The 25,299-nt window shown below is 40.8% G+C and overlaps 1 protein-coding gene and 1 long non-coding RNA gene across 5 annotated transcripts in view; one reads left to right on the top strand and one right to left on the bottom strand.

Moving 5' to 3' along the window:
* RCAN2 (regulator of calcineurin 2) overlaps nt 1-18,735 on the top strand; it is an 88,094-nt gene extending 69,359 nt beyond the window's left edge. For 2 of the 3 annotated variants that reach the window (XM_026059396.1, XM_026059394.1), the window contains exons 3-5: nt 5,121-5,294; nt 7,434-7,605; nt 15,729-18,735. In XM_026059396.1, the coding sequence (XP_025915181.1) occupies nt 5,121-5,294; nt 7,434-7,605; nt 15,729-15,889 (507 nt within the window). In that variant the 3' untranslated portion in view covers nt 15,890-18,735. Of the gene's footprint in view, nt 1-5,120; nt 5,295-7,433; nt 7,606-7,965; nt 10,183-15,728 lie in introns of those variants that run through there. The other variant, XM_026059397.1, reaches the window with a different exon arrangement.
* Nucleotides 16,931-25,299, bottom strand: part of LOC112962863 — an 8,706-nt gene continuing 337 nt past the window's right edge. The window contains exons 1-3 of one of the 2 annotated variants that reach the window (XR_003252430.1): nt 25,193-25,264; nt 24,541-24,617; nt 16,931-19,054 (exon numbers count right to left, since the gene is read on the bottom strand). This is a non-coding gene — a long non-coding RNA (uncharacterized LOC112962863). Of the gene's footprint in view, nt 19,055-24,540; nt 24,618-25,192; nt 25,265-25,299 lie in introns of those variants that run through there. The other variant, XR_003252431.1, reaches the window with a different exon arrangement.

Raw genomic sequence — 25,299 nt, 5'->3', positions numbered from 1 at the left:
GTGCTGTAGCTATGTGGAAACAGAAAGGATGCTGGACTCTGAGACTTCAGTCTATCTGATTGTTATAGAAATTTATACCAAAAGTATAGAACTCATTTCAAGTAAAACATATTTCCTAATTGTAAATTATGTCTTGGTTTTCTTATTGCATGCAATTGGGTATTTGTGTGGGGGTTTTTTTCTTCACATACAAGACCAGGAAACATTGAAATGGAAAAAAATGTTTGCTTTATTTTCTTACCAAAAATCTAGGAAACAGGATTGGACTAAAGTTTTAAATCACAGTCATCTCCTAAATCAAATGTGGAACAAGGGTGATAATGAGCGTAAACATACTGAATAATAAAATGTAATTTGTGTTCTGAGTTCTGGGGCTCTAATCCAAAGCTCACTGATATCTGTGGAAAGACTTCCACTGATTTGAATTAGGCCTTGGCTTTTGTCCTGAATGAACACAATACCAGTGGAGCCACTCATGAAAGAAATGTTTGGAAATAAGTCATAGTAACATAGAAGTGGAAGGAACTTGCCCTGTCAGAACCCAATTCACTTGCTAATTCAGGTAGTCATGTTTTACAGTGCTTGTTGTGGCAATGCTTTGTCATAGCTCCTTACACGAACTAACCAAATTCAATCTTAAAAAATCATTTGCCACCGCTGCTATAATTGCAAGGTTGTTTCTGAGTCATTACTCTGATGTTTGAAACCTTTTTCTAACTTCCAGCTTAAGCCTGTTCATGCCCACTTGTTTCTATTTGTTTTATGCCAACAGTCTTCTAGTTTAAATAGTTTTTTCTTTACTCTCTATCCTGTTCTAAACTAGTGATGACTGTCCTGTCTCCTCTCAGTCTTTGCTTTGCTAAACAAGCCAAGAATTTTAATTTCTTCTCCTTCAGTAAGTTGTTCATTCCTTTTATCTTAGTAGCCTTTATTTGAACCTATTCCCATTTGGCTTAATCCTTCTGGGAAGCAGGCACCAAAACCTGTATTTCAATGAGGTGTAATAGTGCTTTATGTAATGTTGTTACTAATTTCTTTGCTTTACTGGAAATACCTTTCCAGATAACATCCAATATTATGTTTGCCTTCTGATGGCAGCGTTTCACTGATCACTTTTATCCTGTGACTTGCACACAGGTTCTCTGTATCTTGGTTCCCCAGGTGAGCTGCTGTTTAGTAGTACAAGTAGGTTTTAGCCCACAAGCCTACAGCTTTGCGCTTTGTACTATGAAACTCTTGAGGTGGGTCTGTTAGTCCAGTGCTCAGTTCTTCCTTGGACGGTACTGTTTGTCCTCTGCGTTGTCGGAAGTGAGAACAATCAAGCTTGAGTAATCAGCAGCCTTAATTAGTACGTTCCTACATTGTGCTAATAAAATAAAATTAAAATAAAGAGAAGAAACTGCTAGAGGTGGTGAATGCTAGGATATGGGAGCTGACGTGAGGTGACAGGAAAGACCCTTGGGGAAGAACTGGTGCTGGTATTGGGGAAAGGGGCTTGGTGAAGGAGCAGCATGATGGGGAGGGGACACAGAGTTCAGAAGAGAGGAGTGAGAATTCCTGCAGCGTGGGTCAAAATAACGCTACTCAAATTTGTCCATTAGCAACATTAATTGGGTCTCACAGGCACATACTTAGGATGGATAAAGACATGGAAAATCTGAGAAATAAATGCATAACTCTCATAATTTTCTGCATTTTGAGTCAGATTTTACTTGAAGATTAGCAACAGTGCTGCTTAACTTAGGAAGTTCCTTTATTTTTTCAGTGGGTCTCAAAATATTCTGAAAGTTTAAAAACTTACTCTGTAAAAACATTTAAAAATAAATCCCGAATTGAGATGATTATGAATCTTGAATTATTTTTCCACAAAAACTTGGAGAGAGAATTTGCAAAGCTCTTTAAAATGCATGTGATACATTTTCTTAGAGATCAGAATGGCTCTAAAAGACTTTTATCCAGATAAGTACCTTCAGCAGATATCAGAGGCAACAGCAATTAAGGCATAAGGCATTTCCTGGGAATTAATATCAAGCTGGGAGGAGTTGTGACAGCTCAAGATGCTGAGGGCCATTAACTGTGGTTGATGATTAATGACGTCTGCTAAGGTCATTATTGTTATCAGCTGAAAATGGAGAAGAACTCAGAGGTGTGAATTTTTTTTAATGGGAAATGCAGTTTCACTTGGTGCAGTAGATACGAGCCCATTGCGGACAGAATGCCCTGTAATCATATCGAATAGAGGTCTCTGAGGTTTTTTTCCTGACATTTTTAGGAGCGTTAATCAAAGCTGGAGCTCTAAAGCCGTGCTAATATCAAATTGGAAAGTAAGCCAAATAAAGCCCCTAGTGCTTTAATGATCTCCCAGTATTACGTTTGGCGTCCACTACTTAATCAGCTTTATTTAGAGATACTCCCATCTGTCCTTTCAGTGCCTAATGAGAGTACATCTCAGGATTGTTCAGAAATGTGCCCAGAACACCCTTTACACTCACTGTTCTTGGAGCCTCTTTTAAAATTACATCTGCCCTGGTTTTGCACCGTGGCACCCTGCAGTGGCCCGAACCAAGATCTCGGTTCCATATTGGTACACGGTGTATGGAAAGAAGACGAACATGTAAGACAGGCCAACACAAGTAAGTATTGCTGTGTTGGTATAGAGAAAATCTGTTCCCTAATGAATAATTAGCCCGAACAGATACTTCCCAGTGTCCAGACAAGTCCCTGCGTAGTTCGTTCCATGGCTGATCAGATATTTTTTATACGATGAACGATTTCATTGGTGACTTGTGGGGGGACTGAAAGAGGTACTACAGTGGGCTATGAAATGTTCGCCTTGCTGCTTATTTTTAGCCAATGTGTGACTTCTGTTAAAACACATTGCTTGTCTCATATATAAATAAGCTTGTTTATTTTAACATGCTTTTTTAAAAAAGTGTTGAAGTCTGAAATAGTTAATATAGGTAACTTTAAGATGTACACTTTAATTAGCTAGTCAATATGATCTGTTCCTTAGATTATAAACAGTGCTACATACTTTTGAGTGCTACATAAGTCTTATTTTACATACGTGCTGGTCCCCTGTCCTTTTCTCTCCCGTCCTCCTACCCTCTCCCTCTGCTCCTTGTGAAGGTTGTAGGATCAAAAACCCAAGCATGGCAGGACTGAAACCGACTGCTACTTTTGGCTGACCTTTATACAAATGCCACTCGAGGTAGACTCCTGCTCAGGAAATACAATTTTGCAAAACTGTAAACAGTTAAAAAACAGATCTTATGTGTGAAATACTGAATGTTTTGAATGTTAGATGGTATGACTAGATCTGCTTGTACAAACCTATCAACTTCACGCTGTTTGTGAGATTACTGCGTGCCTCTATTCACCCTCAACCAAACCACTGAACCATCTCCTCTGTTTTTTTCCTCTAACATATCCCCTGTGGTAAGAGGAGGAGGTGCGTGAGGTCAGGCAAAATGAAATGAAAATCGTGAAAGCTTAGCAGACCACAGGGAAGTTCTTCTGTGAGGCTGCCAGAGATGGAATAGTGGTTATGGGGAAGAAGACCGCAGAGTTGGCAGTAAAGGAGATCCAGTCAGTATATGCGTATTTACAGTGTTTCATACTTCTTGCCGTGAAACTGGTCTGTTTTTCCAGTTAATTCTTTAACAAGCTTGTAATGCTGACAGGCACTCCTGCAGTGCTGTTAGTGCTCCTTGATGCCTCTTCGCTGTTCTTCAGGGTAAATTTTTCGAAGAAGTTCTGCATTCCTCACCCAGCTTGTAAGATCAACAGATGAGAACTGAAATATTGATTAGATTATATAAATTGAACTTCATCTTCTGCAGCCTCTACCGGTTATCCACTCTCAGGGATAAGAAATTGTTTTCTTCCATGAGAACTAAAGAAGTTACATTTTAAAATTCTTACTTGTAGATGTATAAAAGCAAACATCAGGTTATTGTAATTATACTAACTTCTCAACATGACGTAATAGCCTTCAATGTACGAAATGGTGTGGCCAATCATTTTAAATACTGTTTTTTTTTTTCCAGAGATAACTAAAAAAGAAAGGTGCTTTACTCCGGCTGATTTTCTATCCTCTATGACTTCAGATCTTGGTTACAGTAGTTAAAACAATAGGTCTGTATGTGAGACTCACCGGATGCAATTCTAAAGCCTGAGTGAACACAAAGGTTAGACTAAAAGGGAACTGGTCACTTTTGGTCTGCACACTTTATGAATCTGCGCCCATGTGAATGAAGAGACCTATGCATGTGTGTCAGAGTTGGTTTAAGGACTTTGGTTTCATTCGATGGGGTGGAACTAATCCTCTGTGTGTACACAGGTTATAGAAAAATTATAGAGAAAGTCTGATCCTCCAGGTGCTAACATATCTTGAATTTCTATTCATTTCAGTAGACCCGTAGATCTGGTATATTTTAGACCTTTCTTTTACAATGTTAAGATAACCTTATTTATGTCATCTCCTTTTGAACATGGAGGTCTATAACTAAAAAGTTTTAAGCCTGAAATTTCTCTTTGGGACAGGTCACTGTTTGCAGTTATCTGATTTTTTTGTTGTTTTTTTGTTTTTGTTTTCCTTCTGCTACAGTCACTCTCAAGAAATTGATATATATCTGCTCTAAGTATTTAAATGACAAAATGTCCAGAAAACCTTACCTGTGACACAAAACAACCTGAATGCAACCCTGAGTTGCAGTGGGCCAAACTTTGTCTGCTTCCTCTACTGTGATTCAGTGCAATCTATGCTTACATGCAGATGAGACCACAGTGGTCTGGTATTTTCAGTCATGTGCCTTTTGCATTTTCAATTCATAAGTTACCATCACAATTTTGCTGAACTTTCATGAGAAGCTGATGCGTTTTCAATTTGAAGACTCCTTGCTGCAAACATTTTCCAGAGCTCAGCACTTTCTGACCAGTGCTTGTCTTAGTTTCTTTTCACAGAGCCTTATTAGTCTATGGTCATCCACTCCACAAGGACCGTAAACTGAAAACTACTGGTTAAACAACTGTCATCAAGTTTCAGATCATGTTTCAACACAGATCTAATGGGACAGAACACAAAGTTAATCTTCAGCATTATTCTTTTTCATTTGCAGGAAAAATTTGAAGGCTTGTTCCGTGCCTATGATGACTGTGTGACATTCCAGCTGTTTAAAAGCTTCAGACGTGTGCGGATAAATTTTAGTAGTCCCAAATCAGCTGCTCGTGCCAGAATAGAGCTGCATGAAACACAATTCAGAGGGAAGAAGTTAAAGTTGTATTTTGCACAGGTAATGAAATCTGTTATCCACTTACATGTTAGTGCATAGCTTCTAATGGAATATTGTCCAGTAAACCTGAATGAAAGTAATAAAAGTTTCTCCCATGCCCAATCTCTCTGCTAAAGGATTACTCAAACCTCCTTATGTGGTCTGAGCCATACCTTCCCAGTGGGTCTGCAGTAAACCTGAGGGACCAGTTAGGACCCAAGTTGCTTATACAACACACAGAAGTTACATAGCTTAGAACAGATTTACAACATTTGGTATTTTGTGTGGGGAAACTCTCTAAACTAACCATAAAAAAAAGTGGAAATGTGAAGTATCTTAAGTTCCTAAAAGAAGTAGGATTGAATTACTTTTATCTGACTGCAACTCTGAGCCAGAGTCAGGCTTACTCCTGCCTTTTTTTGTCTTATTAAATAAATGTGTGAATTTTTTAAGAGGAATTCAGTAAGTTCACTTGACAGGGAGATGCTAGGGGGAGAAGAATGCCCCCAGCCCAGAACATGCGCAAGTGATTATAACCATCTGTTAGAAGTAGGAGATGAGGGTTAGATTCTTCTTGAACAAGGGAGGGAGAGAACCCAGATCTCCCAATGCTTGGGTGAGTGCAGATACCTAAAGCAGATATGTGCTTGAGTGAGTTGAGTGTGCCCCGGTGGTCACAGCCAGGCTACAGAAAGGTGGAGGGAGGTTGAGAACCCTTACCACTATCTCTTCTAAATATTTTTTTATTAAATGGCTGTGGCCACAGTGGCTTATGGGATACTCAGTAGTGCCAGTAAGCAACACAGGTGTGCTTTGGGCTGCCAGATTGGTCCTTCAGAGGTTTTAGGTTAAGGGAAGTCTCATTTGAAGATCTTAATCAAACTTAAGAGGAAGTTAGGTTTTGAGCTTCTCAGCCCTATCAAGATAGCAGTTGTTCTGAGCACATGTAGAAGCAGAACTTCAGGAAGATGGGGAGCTATGGCTGTGAAAAACACAAGGTGCATGGTGGGTTAGATGAGTTCAGAAGCTCTTACTGTTGGATTTAGGTGTTGAAAATCCACCTCAGTCCCACCATAAATGCCTTAATCTCCTAGACCTGGCCCAGATGGTTTTCTGAAAGGTTGCAGTTGAACTGCAGTTGAAGAAGGTCTGATAATCATTTCACTCTAACTACACAATCAAGAGGTTAAGAGGAAACTTGGGATTACCCAGGAAATGGAAAAACATGGATAATAGTGATTAATCTCCATATCTAAGCTGATTTCCTGCAAAGCCAATTTAAGTATTTGCGCTATGCTCTCCAGTACATGCAGTCTTAGAAGAATTTACTAGTTGTGTCCAGGGAACAAACACAAGGAAGCAGCAGTGTCTGGGGAAGTCTATGTTTACAGGGACCTAAGCCAGAATGAATAAGAACTTCCAGAATTAGAAGTTCTGGGGAACATGGAGTGGGGAGACCCAAACTGGCTTTTTGCGGAGCCCATTCAGGTATAGCAAGGCTTTTTATCTCAGGCTTGCTGTCACACAGATGCAATTTATCACTTCTGGGTCTGAGTTGACCGTAAACTTGCTCAGATGTGACTGTAGCTGTGGCATAATTCATCTGTATTGAGGCTTCTTTAATATACCAGACAAGCAACAATTAAACTAGGTAATTTAAGATAGAAATAAAATGAGAAGAATTAGTTACTGAGACAACTGACTAAGGATCATGATAGATTACTTTATCACTTTAACTCAATAAGCCAAATCTTCAGAACTTTTCTAAAGTTACTGATATGGCCTTGGTGCAGGAGTTACTGATTTCTAGTTTAATGACTGCTTTTATTTAAGAGTTTAGACCAGTAGATCACAAGAGCACCTTTTAGCCTCACAGATCTCTGAATTAGCAGCTGTGGAGACCAAAGTTTGCTCTTATCCTCAGAGAACATGTCCAGTAGGCACAAACATTGTAGCTTTGCTTGTATAACAGTCCCCCACAGTGTATTTGCTGTAGAGGAACCATCTGTAAGGTTGAGATGAAATGTGTCTCCAGGCCTTGTCTACCGAGACTGATTTTGAGACCCTGCCTGGGTGTCATTTGCTATTAGAAGTGTGTGATTTGAGTAGTCATTGCTCTACCCATCCTAAACTAAATGATGTATTTGTTATGCTTTAAAGATTCAGACCTCTGAGACAGATGGAGACAAGCTTCATTTAGCTCCACCACAGCCTGCAAAACAGTTTCTCATCTCGCCTCCAGCCTCCCCACCTGTAGGGTGGCAACCAATAGATGATGCAACACCTGTCATCAACTACGACCTCCTTTATGCAGTTTCTAAGCTAGGACCAGGTAAGCTTTATGGCCGTTGTGTGAAAATGTGTCACAAAAAGCAGATGAGAAATAGCAGTGTAGAGGAATTACTATAGAGGAAGTTATTGTAAAGCCTGTACATTGCTAAGCTGCATTAAACCTTTGGGTTTAACTTCATACGTATCAACTGGTTCTTTGCTAAGAATGAATTTTACTTTATGTATGTACATACTTTTTTCTTAACTGCAGGTAGGGTGCTCTGCATTATACAGAACAGAGAGTTCTTGCTCTGCAAGTGGTTAGCCTAAAGTGTGGCTTGTAAGTGCCCTTTGATTGAGTAGCAGATCAAAGCTTGTTTACATACATTTTTGTTGTGTTTTTTTTTTAATATATATTTAGATGGGACAGCTGATGGATTTATGCAGGGACACGATAAATGCTTGTCCATGAACTTGAAGAGGTTTTTGCTTTAAATCGGATCTGCTGGAGACTTCATTCCAAGATGCAGATCATCAAATGTTTAAGCATCATTGCATCTCCATCAGAGTGGAGAATCTCTCACATGAACAAGTTAATTGAGAGAGGACTGCTATTCCCCAGTCATGGCAGGATTGCTCTGTTGTGACTGCCCAGTTTCTATTCGAAATAGTATGCAGAAGAAATGAGATTAGTTGTAGCCTATATGAAAATGAGACAGATGTCAATGGATAATGCAGACGGGCAGTCAGAAGAAAGTCTTTCTTCAGCTGATGTTAGGAATTGAAGCTAGCTGGGATTTTCTAAACAATGCTTTCTCTTAAAGAATGCCGATCTGGTGAAACCAAGCTTTTCATAGGGAAGGACTAGTTTTGATTTAAGTTATCTTTTAAAATAGAGTTTTCTTTGAAAGTTGTTAAAGCATTTTAAAATTTCCAAAACAAAAAAGGTTCCAGTTTTAGGCCTAAGCCATATCATTTAGAAATTAAGGTCTAACTTAAGTTCTTAAACTATAAGAAAGACTAGTATGTTAAATTAGCTTTATATTGAAACAAAACCCTTCAGATTCAATCTAAAATAATATATATATATATATTTTTAACTTGTGAAAATTTCTCAGAGTTTATTTTCAGGATTTTTGTGGGATATGAAAATTGTTTTTTCTCCAGCTCTACTGAATGTGTTGCTTCCTTGTTCTGGGAGTAGCTTCCAATTTCAGACATCTTATTACTGGGGTTCTTGTGTAACTGCATTGGTCAACAGAGTAACTCAGAGCTGAAAGAAGCACGTGGGGTGCAGGAAGATGTTTGATTCACATGTTTTGCAGGATAACGTCATATCCTTTTCACGTGGGATCTCTCACAGGGGAAAATGTGTATCAGGAGAATTTCCTCCAAGACTCCTGTGTTTTATTCCCCTTCAGACAGTAACTCCGTAGACAAAGGCTGTCAGGTCCAACACTTCTTACTGTATTATGGATTATTATTTTCAGAATTGATGTTTTGCTTCTAAACTGCTGAACAAAAGGAAAACAAAAAACTCTCCTTTTTCCTTTGATGCATCAGTGTTATAAATGGAAACATGTAAATTAATCCCATAGCTAGCTTGGTAATAAATCGATTCCTGTTCTAGAGCAGTGGAATGTGAAATATCACTCATTGTTCCACACTCTGGGACAGCTTTGCGTGAAGGTCATATTCACCCTTGTTTAAGGAGCCTGCAGGGAGCAATATTAAAAGCCGTTGTGTGCTCTCTTCTTTCTATTTTTAGCACTTGTTAAAGAGATCAATTTTAGTTAACTGCAGTGGAGGCTTTAAAATACTGCTGCAGTTCTCAGTTGTGCATTTACTATGTTTAGAATTTCATTGAAAAACAAATCCCTCCAAAACTTGGTGTCACATCAGTGAAACGTGCTTCTGTATGTCAGATAATACTGTTAGCCTCATATGCTTGTTAGATAAGTTAGATTATTCCATTCAAACAAAAACATGGCCAAAAATGGAACTATGGCTTATGAACTACCAGAAAAAAAATTGCTTTTTTGCACAGTTGTTTACACAAGTCAGAGTAGTAGAGCCTGACTCCTGCATCTTTAACTTGTGGGGAATTTTTGCTATATTAAATACACTGATTCGGTAAATCTATATGTGAACTAAAGCCCAGGACAAGGCTTGAGCATGTAAATGGTTCATAGTCTCTTTGTGTGTCCTCAGTACAAGGTGAGCTTTACCCACCTACTTCACTGGGAATGCAAATCACACCACTTGGACACAGACCCAGACATCTTTTCCATGAATACAGGCCATCTGCTTTCACGGTATTCTGCTATAATCATCACAGCCACAAAAGCAGAGACTAAAACTCTCCCTAGGTACAAAGTCTGGAAGTCTCCCTGCACAGTAAAATGAATAGGTTGGAAGTTAGTTAACAGATTTCCTTTTTCCAAGTGCTGTTTTGGGAAAGGTTTTGTTTGGTTGGTTGGTTGTTTTTTTTTTTCTGGCAACCTTGTGGCTGCTACAATGTCTGTCTAGTATCTCAGAGGTCTGACAGATAAGGCTTCTTCCTGTGCACAAAGGACTGGACTTTGGTCCTATAGCATTAAATTGCGTTCTGCGAGGGTGCCCTTCATTGCTATGGAAGATCTCAGTGCATTTAATTAGTTTCTGGGTGACTGATGTGTATTTTCACTGTTCTGCAGATGTAGAGATTGAGCTCTGAATGAGATATGAACAATATGCAATAGACCCCAGTGACAGAGCTAGGAGCCTTGCCTGTGTCTACTAGCCTACAATTTTTTCGGTACACTGCAAATAAAGAGGTGTTATCATTAATCTCTTTAATGATGAGAAACGCTTCCACTGGCAAGAGAACTTTCAGTAGTTTACAATATCGATGAAGATATAAAGACATTGCAATGAACTATGCAGGAGTTTGGCTGTTTGCCTGTCAGGCCCAGGTTGTGTCTCTTCCTGGCCTGACTTTAACCTGGCTCTCTCCTACACAAACACTACCTACAAAGCTGCTGTTTAGTCTAGGCCCTCATTGTTTTCCGTGACATTTTTATAAGGTCATAATTTCATCCCCCTGAGAAATGCAGGAAATAATTTTATGTAAGAGATGTCTGCAAAAGGGGAAGACCATCTCCAGGCCCAGGCTACGTACACAGCACAGTTGCTCCTCTCTAAGAAAAGGCAGCTATTCTTGCTCTGCCATTTAGTAGCGCAGCATTCTGCAAACCGTCTTCCCAGCGCTAGAGTAGGTCCTCACTCTAATGGAAAGTAGCCCTTCCCTCCACCCTTCCTCCCCTCCTCCTTCCCAACACACACATTTCTTCCTGCCTCCTGTTCCTGCTTCTGGGGATCTTTCACGCCTGTTACCCCAATTCCTTAACAACTTTTACTGTCAGTTCCTTCCTACAGCTCAATCTTCATATCTCAAGCTACAGCAGAGGGGTCTCTAGCCTCCTTCAGTTGTGTGCCCTCCTCCCCGAAGCTGGCATGTCAGCTGTAAGCAGGTGCTCCCTTGTACTCCATCACTTCCTAAGCCTGCACTCTCCAGAGTACCGTTTTCTAGGATCCCTGTACGCCAGGTGCCACCCTGCCTCCCCTTGCCGTCTTCAACCCCTCCTGCCCCCAGCAGACCCCCAGACAAATTGCCTTTCTTAGATGGCTTTGATTCACGAAGCGTGGCCCCACTGGTGAGGTCTGCGCTGTACGATGAAGCAAGAATAGGGCAGGGTCCTAAGCACTCAGCTGCTCCGTATGCTCCCAGGGGCAGTTTTGTCCTGTGTCAGCTAGCAGTTGCCTACACAAGGTGCAGTCACTACTTGAAAAATAGTGCAGGCCAGGAATCAACTCCAATAGCCCATATAGACAAGACTGTACTGGTTTTGGTTTCCTCCATGTTTCCCAGTCCCTCAATGACCTTCCACCAGGCTTTGCACCTCCTAAATGGCCTCAAACTACACTTCAGATCATGTAAAACACACTCTTTTTCGCAGTATGAAAACACCATTCTGAAGTGCTGCACGTGATGGCTCTTAGGTCCACAGAGGTACCACCTGAGACACAAAGGAGAGACTGTGCTGGTCTGTGCACTTGGCTTCTAGGTCTGAGAATTACTAGTGAACGGGGGAGGGATTAGTCAAGGGTCTCAGTTTTGTCTCCGAGCAATTCAGACGTAGCTGTTGCTGTCTTGCTCTGGCTGGGCTTCATGAGCAGGATGAGTGGCTCCTGCCTCTGCTCTGCCCTCTGAGTTTGGCTCACCTTTACACAGGAGTGAGAATGGGGAAGCAGAAGAAGTCCTGCCCAGCTAGGCAGCAGCTGCCACACACAAGGATTTCAAACCATGTCTCAAACTTCAGATTCTCTGTGCCCAGGTGCTTTCAAACTCATGTTTGTCCTCACTGATACAATGGAAATATTTAATACTTCATATGACTTCCAGAGATGGGCAGGAAGGGGTAGAAGGGCAGGCAGATGCGATAGATAAAATTTGCTATCTCTGGCCTTCCCTTCCCTTGTGCTCTGCGGCTTCTGCTGCTGTTCCCTCCCCATGCCAGGGGCAGGGTACATGAGATCTGCAGCAAGGGTGAGGAAAGCTTTCCCGCTACCTGGCTCGGCTGGCCAGGAGAGGAGGGTGCCCTTCTCCCATCACATTAGTAATGGACTCCCAGAGAGCAATTCCACCTTCTTGGATACGGCAGATCCATGCAGTAGAGGTGCCACGTGGCATGGGTTGTTTATCTCTTCTGGCATATACGTGTACTCATACAAAGGAGCAGTGTAATTAGCCCCAGATTATTTGTAAAACACTTGGATGAAGGGACTATAAATGGAAGGTATTATTAAGATGCTAATGACATGTTTAACATGGAGCGGACAGCTCTGAACCCATTAACCTTTAATCAGGATTCACAATTGGGGATGAGGTAACTGCACAATATCGCTACCTTTTCTTCATTATTAATTAAGTATATGAATGTACTCTGCTGGACAAAAGAGCCTCATCAGACAAGAGAGGCACCATCAATGAAAGGTCACTGTGCTGATTCACAAAAGGATAGAAATCCACATGCCGTTATTTTTAATTCTGAAAGTTGCTCTTGTTGTTCTTTTGCTGTTCCTGGGGTCATCTCGCTTGCATCACCTGAGGCTGAAGGTTTGTTTTATGGTTTGTGGTTGCAGAAGGTAACGCCAAATTACATACAAGTGGCCAGGCCCACTGTTGAAGGGTGAAACTTTAAATTCCTATTTTTTTTTTTCTTATATCAAGGGAATAAATAGAGAAACATCACTACTATTTTCAAGGGTTTGTTAGGAACATTTTCGGGCAGCTCAGTATAATGGATGTACCACATAGATTAACTTTCCCTGCATTATGCCCTCAAGGTAGAATTTAGATATTAGTGTATTTGATAAATTTTGTGATATTTTTTCTGAATAAATTGATGCATGTTTCTCTTGTTAGTTCAGCTTATACAAATATCTAGGCAACTTATACTACCTAGAAGGAAGGGTTTGAGAAGGAGATAGCCCAAAGACTGCTGAAGGAGAAAGGGACTCCTCCCTAGGAGTCTTTTGGCTTGGCCCATAAGAATTTCTCCAGACAGATGGGAGAAGCAGGAGTAGTGGGGCAACGCAGGGCATGAGAATGCCAAGGGTCTGTGATCAACAGCGTCAGAGATGGGCGAGCAATCGCAGGAGGTGATTACAGAGCCAGATGGTGTACGATATGGCCAGGGAAGTGTTCACCGTTTAGATGGTGGTTTTGTGAGTTTAAAGGATGGAGAGGATTCCAGGCAACATATGTAAGAGAGGACCTCAAGGAAAACTTTGTCTCCTCTCCTGCACACATTACATAGGGTGTCTGAATCAGATGCTTAGGGCAAGTTAGGGCTCAGCACCCCAAAGAACTGGTCTGACACCAAAACCGAGATTCTCTTTCCTGTTCTGAGCAGGAACTCATTTTGCTTAAGTAATAAAAATGCTACCACTTGAGATAAGGATAACGCTGATGACTTTTGCTGAGCTTTTCGGCTATATGACAGAACTCTTCCATTTCTTCTCCTAAATCTTACATTCACTGTGCTTTGGAAAAATAATGCTCTTCTAGTGCCAAAAAATAGTGTAAATAATCAGCAAGTGTAAATTGACAGAGAGCTGCATAGAATGGGCTGGAGAGCAAAGGAGGTAATGAAATAGCGAGACAAATGTTTTGAATGATATTAACTACAGAAACTTGTAAGCCCTAATCCTGCTAACCTGACTTGCCACTGTTAGCTTGGGATAGCCTGTATTTTGTAAGCCTAGCTTGACTGCAGTGATTTAATCATTACTGCAGTAATGAACTGCTGTGGATTTAGCTCAAATTTTTTTAGCCTTTAAGTCTTGGGGGTGGGGGGAGGAAAAAAAAAGAAGCAGGAGGGGAGAGGTAATCTCACTGTGTCTATTGAATTTTTATATTGTATTTATTACCTCAGTATTTTTCTCAAGATAAAACAACGCTTACCTTTAGGAACAAGGTACCATTGTATAAAAGTCCCTTAGTTACTGTTGTCCTGTTCCTAGCTCAGCCATAACAAGATTTTCTGCATTTTGAGCCACAGGTCTGCAGGCATGAATAACTGTGAGTACAGAATTGAGTCTGCAGCTCGTTTATGCTCAGAAATAACTGTATGCCTTAAAAACCCAATTTATGAGTGCATCACATTTTGATTTGCAAAGTGACATTAATTGCTGTTGCAGTTACTTGCGCCAGAGGCATCTGAATATTTTTTTTCCTAGTGTCTGTACTTATTTCTGCGGTTCTTTTTCAGCGGAAAGAATCCTTCCGGGAAGGATTTGAACAGTAAAAGAATGTGGCATTTGAACTGGGATTATTACCTTTTAAGAGGGCAGTGAATCTGATTTACTTTGTGGTGTTGGTGCACGGGGAAAGGGCCCAGCTTTGTGTGAGCGCAGCACTGCAGAGCTGCTTGTAGCTGACAGTGACCAATGTAGCCTTCAGTGCTGGTTGGCAGCATTGACGTCAGCCCATAGCTGAGAAATTAGCTGAAGCCCGCAGGGAAAATAGGCAAAGAAAAACCATATAATTTCTCAGTGCAGCACAACCAAGCTATTCCTCCTTTTTATATTTTAGCCTATCAACAAGACCTGTAATGCTTTGCTCAATTTGGATTCAGAGGAAGGGTTGCCAAAAATAGAGCAGTTAAATGTCAACATTAATGGTATCACAGCAGTAAAATATTTCTCACAGCAAGATGTCTGACTAGTAGCTATTGTTCACTAGTTGCCTCCTATTTTTTAGGCAAAAATGCAGCATGTCCTCTAATCCCAGGCCACGCAGTCATACTTGGACCAAGAACTTACCAGCACAAATAGTATGGGGTAACGGTCCCAGAACTGTGTGGGCTAACGCACATCCAAATCTGCAACCCCCTCCTAACATGAATTACTCTRCCACAAAGTTGTGAATAAATAAAAATCCAGATTAGTACCATGAACAAACGTTAAGCGCTTTGAGGCAGAGACTGCCAGTTCACTTTCTTTGTACAACACCTAACACTGTTGGTTTCTGCCTGTGATGCAAGTTTTTAGGAGCTGCTATACAACAAACGTGGAGGATTTGAGCTCAGCTAGTTATAGTGGCACCTCACCTTTCTTGTGTCAGAATATTTTACAGGCAATATGCACTGGTTTTAGAGCAGTTTTATGAACAAAACCCAAGATATATCGGGTGTATGTACGGTCATTGTAAGCCTATTTGAACTTAAACGCAGTTTGTGGCTCTTGGAGATGACAAAAGTGGTCCAAAAGGGGGCAGCATGTTATCTGGAACGGTTTCTACTGCGTTTTTTAGCACTGCTAATGGACATCTGTCTCCTCTGAAAGACCAGATTCATCACGTCAGAAATGCAAAACACCGGTATAGACACCAGTGTATTTCACTTTGGGCTGGTTTCCATTGGGCCCCGTTCTGGAGCCCTGTCCGTTCTAGCCTTAATTATGCCATTGAGAGCAACGATCACTGACGTAGTGCAGCCGCGCTTGCCCTCGTCCGTATTTAGGGGCAACATATGTGCATCCCCTGCCCAGGTGTGGGACTGTGCCGCAATACAAGCGTGCCAACCTCTGTGCTGCTACTCAGACTGTCATCCTTTGAGCTAACTTTCTCTCTGCTTCCAGGAGAGAAATACGAGCTGCACGCAGGAACAGAGTCCACCCCCAGTGTGGTAGTGCACGTCTGTGACAGTGACATGGAAGAAGACGAGGACCCAAAGAATTCTCCAAAGCCAAAAATCATTCAAACTCGGCGCCCTGGTCTGCCACCTCCTGTATCTAACTGAGCCTCGCCGCCGACAGAAACAGCACTTCTCTCCTCCGACACAGCTCTTGTTTTTTGTTTGCTTTGTTTTATTGAAAGGCAGCCATTGCCTTGTGAGTACCAGGACATTAAGCTCATTGAAATCCCTCACAGTAATCAAGCCTGTGTAACAAAAGGGCTAGGAAAAAGATCTTTGTATATGTAACCATATCACACACCAACTACACTAATAGCTTTTCTGGAAAGGACAAAAACAGGCTGAAGCGGGAAGGGTGTCAGTCTGAGGACTTTTCACAGCTGTAATTTGCATGCTGTAACACCACCACCAGAGAGATCAGTGGAGATGGGCAAATAGGCTGATACCGGGCTTGATATTCAAACTCCCAGAATACTCACCACTGCCCTTCATCAAAGAGGCTGCTTCTCTGCCCTCTTCAGTTCCCCAGCAGAGCTCAGTCTTTTCCTTTTTTCCTTTTTTGGGGGGCAAGGAGGGTGTTTTGGTTTTTTTAATCTGCTGTCAGCTTGGTGGCCTTTTCATCCTTCTGAAATTTTCTTACGGGACACCATCTTTGCAGCATTTTTCAGAAACAGGAGAAAAACACCCTCTTCCACCAACAGCTGCAGAGACAACTGGTCCTTAAGAGTGGTGGGGATGTGAAATAGAGCCCTCTGGGCTGAGGGGAGAGGGAGCAGCTTGCTGAAGGGTCCCGTGTCTTTCAGTCCCCTCTAAGGAGGAGGGAGCCAGACTATCAATAGGGATTGACATTTTATCTTCCATAAAGGTATGAGTGGTACTTCTCTTTGAATTTGAGGGAAAAAGAGAAGCCACCTGACTGCTGATTTAAGGTGGGATTCATTGCTTTGTTGTAGCTGCAAGTTCTGCTGATGATAAAGGCTTCCCTAGTGGTGTGTTGAACAGCCCTGAAACCAACTGTTTGTAATTAGTTGCACATCCCTAATAATTAGTCCTTTTTCCTCCCTACTTCCTGTGCTTTAAAGCCCTCCTGGAGCTGTATGCAATTTGGGTTTGTGGAGGTGAGGAGAAATTAGTTGGTATTCTTTGTTGTTTTTTTTTTTCTTTTTTTCTTTCTTTTTTTTTTTTTTAGGCCAAAGAAAACAGGACCATAATTACACACTTGAAATTAGACTGCATGAAATTGAATCCCCTTTTTCACTATGTCCTGCATGTTTCTCTTGCTATGTATACTGGGTTACAAAAAGTGTTCTGTGTTTTCATCATGGCTGACAGCAGACAGATACTGGATTCCCTGTCTGGTAGATCTTCCATGATGATTTTTTTTTCATGCGTACTTGTCATTTTGAGAAATATTTTCTAGACATTTGAGCTCCGATTTTGCATATACTTAAGCATGCGCTTAACTTTATGCACATGAGTAGTTCCACTGAAATTTAATACTGCAGAAAACTGAGCATATGTGTAAGATACAGTGGGATTTTTAGGCACAGGCTAATTAACTGCAGCATTACTCCCCAAAATGACTACAAAAGGGCACAGTGAGATTCCATGGTTTAAATTCCATTACAAGTTAAAATAAGTTTAAAAAAAAAAATCTTGGAAGCTCATCCTAGGGTCTGAAAAGTCAGCTTAGGTTCTGTAATCAAGATTTTGACATAAAACCTATGGATCGGGTTTCTGAGGGAAGGTTCCATTTCACTCTTAATTAATAAGGCTACAAAGCTTCAGCAGAATTGGTGTCACCCTTTTTGCTGTGTTGGCTCTGCAGTACTTCCAGGAAGAAAAGTATGTTGTTTTGTCAGTAAAGTCAGGTGATACCATTCTCGTTATCCATGGTGAGAACATTCTGAGAAGTAAGGACTCTCATATAGCTCATTCTCTCACCACCACAGTCCCTTAATGTTCCTGTTGAAATTTAGAGCCTTACTTAGCATATAACTATAATGTGATAACTCTTAATGCATTGTGGACATTGTGTACATTACACTAACAGAAGCATGTGAAATACAGCAGAGAGTGAACAAGAAAATAGGGCTTTAGTATCTTCATGATATCTTGAGTAAAATTGTTTTAAATGTAACTTCTTAGAGGTTTCACTTCAATTAGTTTTCAGTGATGTGTTTAGAATTGATTTAAATAAATTATTTGTCACTCACTACCCTAGGACTAAAATGTGATGTTCCTGTTGAAAATGCCGTCATAGACCACCTATAATATTTTAGGGGTGATGTCTTTTTATAAAATGTGCTGAATGTTAAGGCCCATAGGTTTTAGAGCAATTCTTGCCACATCTCAAGTGAAGTAAATGATTGGAGATCTTCACTGATCAAAGCTGATGCTTTGGATTTTTATATCTAAAAATGTCAGAGGGCCAAATCTCGTCCCTGTGTCCATGCACTCAAACTTTGGAGAGATTTGGTTCTGAATTGAATTATGGACTTTGGCTCCCAATGATTTAAAACCATACTGCAAATAAAGCATTGGATCTTGAAAGCTCTTTTCTCAAAGCACGCTTATGGACATAGGTTTAAGAACAGGCCCAACTCAACGATGATTCTTTATAAAACTGTACAGTACTGTCTTGGAGGAGGTAGAACATAGCTTCACTGTGCAAAACATAGAAATGCAGTTAGAAGATTGAGAACTCAGAGAAGCCTATTGTAACTATGGTCAAAGTTTAAAAATTGCCTTTGTATGGTAAAATACAGTCATCAAAGAAAAATATTTCAGGTATTATGGAGTAACTTCCCTATCATAAAAGTAACAGCATTTGTCATTGTCTTAACCTTGTATTTTGCTAGCAGCTGGCTCTTGCCTGGCCTGGAAAAAAATAAAAGGCTTCTTTCAAAAAATGCTGACCATCTGGAAAAGTAAATTCCTATATAAATTCAGTAATTCACATCCTGTCGTTTTGTTCAAAACAAAGCTGCCACTGGCTTCATTGGGAACTTCCCTTTGTGTAGCATCTCTGAGCTCAGTCCGTAGCACCTGCCCTTTTCACGGGGGTGTATCCACAGCGCTGAAGTAGATTCTCTCTTGTAGTAATACTATAAGAACTAAATCTGTTCGTTACCTGAGAGCTTGTGATGCGCAGTGATGTAGGTGACGTCCTTCCAATTTTCTTCCCGAGGGTGAGACCGTGCGGGTGGCTGGCAGCGATGCCCTGGGGCCCTCTGCTGGGTGTGCGCTGCTCCTGCTGCTGCCTGGGAACTGGAGGAGGAAAGCAGGTTGCTGTTTCTGTGGCCCTGCTTGTCCTTCCTGATCTCTGCAGATACAAAATCTAAATTCCAGAGACTCCCCTAGTACCGTTAAAAGCATGAAAACACTGCAATGCTCAGAGCAGGGAGCATTTTGGAATTTGTTCTTTTGGAACAGGAGAATGAAGAATTTCTGTGGCCTTGATCTTTTTTGTTTTGTAATTAAGACAAGCTAATACAAGGCCTGCCCCATGCACACGTACGCACTCACATACAACTTGTTTTCAGCCAGAAAACATAGCAAGAGCATCCCTCCCCCAAACCTTCCCAAGAATACAGACATAGTTATTGTAAAGTGCTTTATTTTATAAAAATATGTCCCATGGCTAAACTACAGTCCATTTGTTCAACACTTATTTGCTCCTAAATTGGGTGGATATTTTTTCTGTTTTTTTTTTCTTTTTCTTTTTTTTTCCATCAGTGACAGTGAAAAAGCTTTCTGGAAGAAGAGAAACTGTTCTCTGTATGGAATGATAACTGATCGAACTGTCTTTTGCAAAACTTGATTACAGTGGTATGTCTGAGCACTGTGACAGATTATGTTAGCATTTCCATCATATTGTACATACTTTTGAGATACTCTATTTAGTCATATTTTATAGGAGTATTAAGCTAGTTAGTCACTTTTGCACTTGTATAATTCAGAGCTTAGTTTTAAGAATAAATATGGCAAACAATAATTTTTGTGTTCTGCTTGCATTGGCATTTTGAAAAGCAACATTTAAGAAAGTGGAACTGTGTTAATAAACTGACTAGTGTGATACACACCACTGCTCTCAACTAACAGAACCGAAACTGCTTAAATGCATGACAGGCCAAACTGTTTCAAGAGAAATTAAGAAACTGGCGGGGGGGAAAGGAATCCCTCTGGTTCACGAGATAGGCCAAATTCCATTTTAAGCTGCTGCAGTACCACTGAGTCATGTGAACTTGCACTGGTTCACTGTGGGTTTGTCTAGGTGTATGCAAAAAAACCCCAAAACTGCACCATCCAGGTGAGCAAAAATAAATCCCTGCCAGCTGAAGTGGTTCTCCCTGTACTTTTGTAATAATAAGCGTGTGCGTTTAAATCAGTAACATGACATCCAACTAATGCCCAAACTGAGGAAAAAGTTCTATTAGCATTAATTATTTAAAAATAGGAAAGCCATTATTTGTAGTCTTATGTCAATTAGTACTGTATATTCCAAAGGACTGGAAACCAGAAGATAAGGGTCTGCTAATTAACTGCATCAAGAAATTCTTACATTTGATCTTATGCTAGTCACTCAGATCTGCATTTTGAAAAGTGCTTTTTTCTGGGTGCCCAGCTTAAAAGACCTGTTTCTCAAAGGATGATTATTCATGATTCTGAAAATTAGATCCCCTTAAAAAGTTTCATTCAAAAATGTAAGCTCTCTGCTCACTGATTGCTTTTAAAAAGACAAGCCTTAACCTGCAGGTTTTGATTAGAAAAAGTATTAATATTCATCTTTTCACAGAGTACTTTGGAATCCAGGGGCCAGATGTGCTGTAGAAGGCCTGATTATTCTTTACGGTTAGTCTGTTTACTGTGGGGGAAAGCTCTTTTCCAAATGAGCTTTCCCCAACTACAGTAAGGTTCTTTATCTGATCTGATTGAAACGTTGTATTACCTGCTGTTTGTGGGTTTTCATCTTGCTGGGCATTGGATACAACACCTGGAAATAAGCTTCAAGGCTTCATATGTGAACAGTAAGGTGCTGCATGGCCAAAAGGATTTCTGACTGGTCTTTGGTGGAGGACATGAATGTCTGTATGCATCTAGCTCCAGTAAGCACTTAATTTTTACACACAGATAGGCAATATTTATTTATACTGGGACTTTGTGCATGCAAGTGCTAATGTGCAACCTAACCCTGCATGGTATCAAATACCGGGAGTTAACACTATTTCTTTCCTCTGCAGCAGGGGCCTGACACTCATGGCTTATGCCTTGATTACTGACAGTCCTGGCTGACGTTGTGTGTACTTCATTACTGACAGCATGCTATTGCTGTTCCTTTCACAGCCTCCGTTTTTGTCCTGAAGCAAAACACTCAAAGCAAGAGGGAAGCGGGGTAGGAAGGACGTGTTGGAAAGTCCAAGGCAGGCCCCAGTTCTGTAATTGGGAGTGCAGTTAACATCACATCACTTCCAGCTGATAGGGCCAACTTTTAAAAAGGGATTCAACAACTCGCAAGGGTTGGGCCTTGCTATTTTACTGCCCGATGACAAAATCTGTAGTCAGTTTGGTAGTATTACTGATAGACTTACTGGAATAACTTGCTTGAGGTGAAGGCCACGGCTATCAGGGATCTGGGGACCTAGAACAAGCTTTTCAGGATGAGGGGATTTAAGTAGGTTATTAAGGATGGATAACCTTGGTTAAAGTGGTGGCGCTTTCAGATTGCCTCCTCTAAAGAGTCTTTACTGAATTCATTTCTGTTCCTTCTTCAAAATGTAAACATTTTCCCTCAAAACATTTATCCACTTGCAACTTTTTTTTCACACATTAGTGTGAATTTAAGACCTTTGCATTTCATTGTTTCCCTTCTACCCAGGAAATCATATTTAGTTCTGTTTCACCAAAAAGCAAAACTGGGTATGGATTAAAGTTCTGGACAGGCCCTGGCTTAAATTCATCCTCATGAAATGCTCTTGAATAACTAGTCATGCTATCAAAAACATAAAAACCTTCTTTCCTTGTTTTAGCATGTCTTCTGGGGAAAGTACAGCAGCTTTCAAATATTCTGGACTCCTCTTAAAAGGAGAGAGATGGTTTTTCTAACGTGAACTGTGCTCTTGCTTTTAAATACATTTAGACTGCTGCATGCAGGGTAGAAGTGCAAGGGAGGAAGTGGTGTGAAAGCTGTTTCCCACATGCCTATTTGAAGCATCTGCAGATTAGCCAATGCATTGGCTTTGGCTTGCACTGCCACAGGCAGAACAGCAGCACTCTCGATGGAAAGGCGAGAACTCCTAATGCCTTTACTGCAGATGCTTGAAAAGCATTTAAAAAAAGCCTTAACTCATCTCTCCCTTTTTCTTAATTGCTTTATCAACTTGTTCAGCTGCTACACAGAGCTTCTGGGGCTATAGTAAGCGTCATCCATGGTTTCTTTAATTGTCCCAAAGCAGTGGCTGCAAGTCCTACAATCTGGGACATTTATCAGCGGGATTCTTGCTAGAGAAATGAAGGACCTTAAGACCGACTTCAGGATTTAAACCTAAGTAATTGATAGCTATATAATGAAAGGCCCATTTGCTGTCCCTGAGTCAGGGGCTTCCTCACCCCCCTCAGTAAGAGTATCCAGCAAGAAGGATTAAACTTCTCTATTATTATACACCAGAAAATCAGCTTTGTTTTAATAAACCATTGTAATTGATCATTAATCTAGTACAAGAAATTTGTGTCTACATTTGTGCCACAATGATGTGTTCTTGTCACTATTCAGTTAATGAAAGTAAATGTTTTGAATCCATTTTAGAGCAGAGTTCTTGTTCAGAAACTTGAAAGGAATATGTCATCTGTAATGACTGATGGATCCTTAAATGTTGATTTGGCAAGTTGTCCTGCTGTGGGTAGCTGCAGAAATATTTCATGTATGTTGTTGTAGATTTGAAAACATTAATCATGTTCTCATTCAAGTGTCTGCATTTCTGACACAGATGTGACATATCTGTATATATTATAAATCAATACTATTTTTAACCATATATTTTGTACAAATATTCACATTAGCTCTGTACTTCAGTGAAAATCTATTATGGTATTAAACATTTTGGTGGAATTAGCAAACTCCTTGTCTATGCTTTTTTTTTCATCTTATTATTATAGCAGTTTTAAACAGCTGAGGCATTTCTTACACCCAAGACAAATATTATCATTTCCAGCTATTCATAAAAGTACCTTAAATCCATATACACCTATACCTCTCCCTCTAGTGACTAGTTCCAGCCACTGCAGAAGCTGGCAGGTCACTGTAATTGCACAGACCTCTTGATCTGAGTGATGAAAGGCTAAAGTTCACATAAGCATAAGTACTGTTTTTCCTAGTTAATCAGAGTAACTGTTAACGGGAGGCAGTAAATTGCTGTTGAAGGGGACCCAACAATGGATTTCACAATACACACAGATGCAATTTTATAGCGATTCTTTCTTTTTTACCTTTTTTTCTGAAGCTTCTGATGTTGGTCACTGTCAGGAATAGGCTGCTAAACTTTGTGCTATGGTTGTGGTCTAGTTCGGTTTCCTACGTACAAAAGCCACATCCACACAGCTTCTATGAAGATATCACCCTTGTTTAACAAATTCAGATGGACTGGCAGATGGCCAGATTTTCTACTACTCCAGGCTTGAATGAGTGCCTTACTGCATGAGCCTGACCAGCTCAATGATCTCGAGTTCATGAAGCCAGGCTATAATTTTATATAAAAAGGAGGGGTGAGAGCCAGAATCTGTCCCTGGATTACAGCCTTTACACAGATTATATGTAACACTTTTCTACTTGCTTACTAATAATTTACTGTTTTGGAGATGTGAAGCCTACAGCAGGTTACCACTGACGAGAAAGTAAATTCATCCTGTATGGATTAGGCAAAAAAGAACTAAGGCTGTTTTCTTTGTATTGTAATTAATGAGTAAAAAATTGTGCATGCTCTTGATTCTACCATTTCTTCAAAAGCTGATTGGCATGTTTTTTGCTCCAGAAGAACATAAATTTGGCAGTGCTGGCTACAAAGTGATTAAAAAATAGTATGTTCCTATGCACTAATGAAAGAAGAAAAATGTTTTTCCCCTGGTAGTGGGAAATTATCTGACATGTAAGGCATGCTTTCTGGACCCCTATAGTACAGATCCTCAGCTACTAAGGGTGGGAAATCCAGCTTGTACTTTTGTTCCTGCCAGCAGTTCGCTAGTGAGATTCAGAGGAATAAACTGATTTCACTCTTCCTTCTGTGGCATAGTTACGGTTATGTGATGTCTTGTACATCACAACATGGAAAAAAGTAAATTTCTGCCATCACAAAAATGGAAAATAACTTAGAGCCATAGAACATGAGACAGGGAAAAAAGAAAGAAAGAAAGATACCTGAATCAAAATCTATTTTTGTTAAAATGAGGAAGCACTTGCAGATATCCAGAAACGGAAAGTGAATTTTGCTCCTTATATTTACAGGCAGTTCAAAGTACAGTTGGCCTAGGCAGGTCCCATTTCTCTTGTTTGTTTAAAGTAATTCCATGACATGCAGTGACACCACACCCTTAATATTTGCCCACCTTTAGATCTAAACAGAAGTAGCATTAGCATTGACTGATACCAATAAAATACACGCCTAAAAGCTGGAGAAAATGGACCCTATCAAGATGCTGGGATAGAGGAGCACAGTTCTGCAAAGCAGATCTGCCTAAACGGAGAGCCTACAGCAACTTCTTACCACAGCCACTGGTGCAGACTGGCTTAAGATTTTGGCACAACGCAGTGACTCTGCAGCTTTCCACACCATGAGAACATCTGCAGATGGAAAAGCAAAAAAAAAAAAAAAAGTAGAAAAGAATGAGTAACGGAGTAAAGCTGCTCATTTCCAAGCTAGCTAAAACTTGCAACTGCTGGGAAGTGAAACGTTAACGTGATTTTTTTAATTGTCCAGCTTCACTGTACTGCGTAGACCACGCCATACACACAGTGCTTTGTCAGCTAATTGGCCTGCTTAATACTGAGGCATCTTAACAAAAAATCCGAAAGGTTTGGTGCCTGCCGGTCACCTGTCAAACAGCAGCCTTGTCAGCCATGTCTTTCTCAGCAATAATAATAAACTCCGTTAATAGGGATTAATGGAGTTATGTTAACAACAGTTAACCCCACTAACAGGTATTAATGGCGTTAACTATTATATCATCCATCTGTAACATTTACACAACAGTTCTAACATTGGTTATTAAAGACTGAGGCGCTTGCTTGGGGCTAAAAGGCATTTGAAAAGGCCCGCGTACACCCCTGCCTCTGGCAGGGATCACGGCGCGCCCTGATCAAAGCCGGCGCTGCACTAGGGCGATCAGCCCGCCCCGGGCTTCCCCGGGCCTGTTCACCTTCAGCGTTTGCGCTTGGGTGAGGAGCACCGGCACGCAGGCGGCGGCGGCCCGCTGCCCCGGCCTCACCGCCCTCGGGGCGCCGCCACAGCTTCCCCCCTCCCGCC

The sequence above is a fragment of the Apteryx rowi genome, unplaced genomic scaffold, assembly GCF_003343035.1.
Source record: "Apteryx rowi isolate R43461 unplaced genomic scaffold, aptRow1 scaffold_157, whole genome shotgun sequence".
NCBI lineage: Eukaryota > Metazoa > Chordata > Aves > Apterygiformes > Apterygidae > Apteryx > Apteryx rowi.
This window is presented reverse-complemented; position numbering and strand designations above follow the sequence as displayed.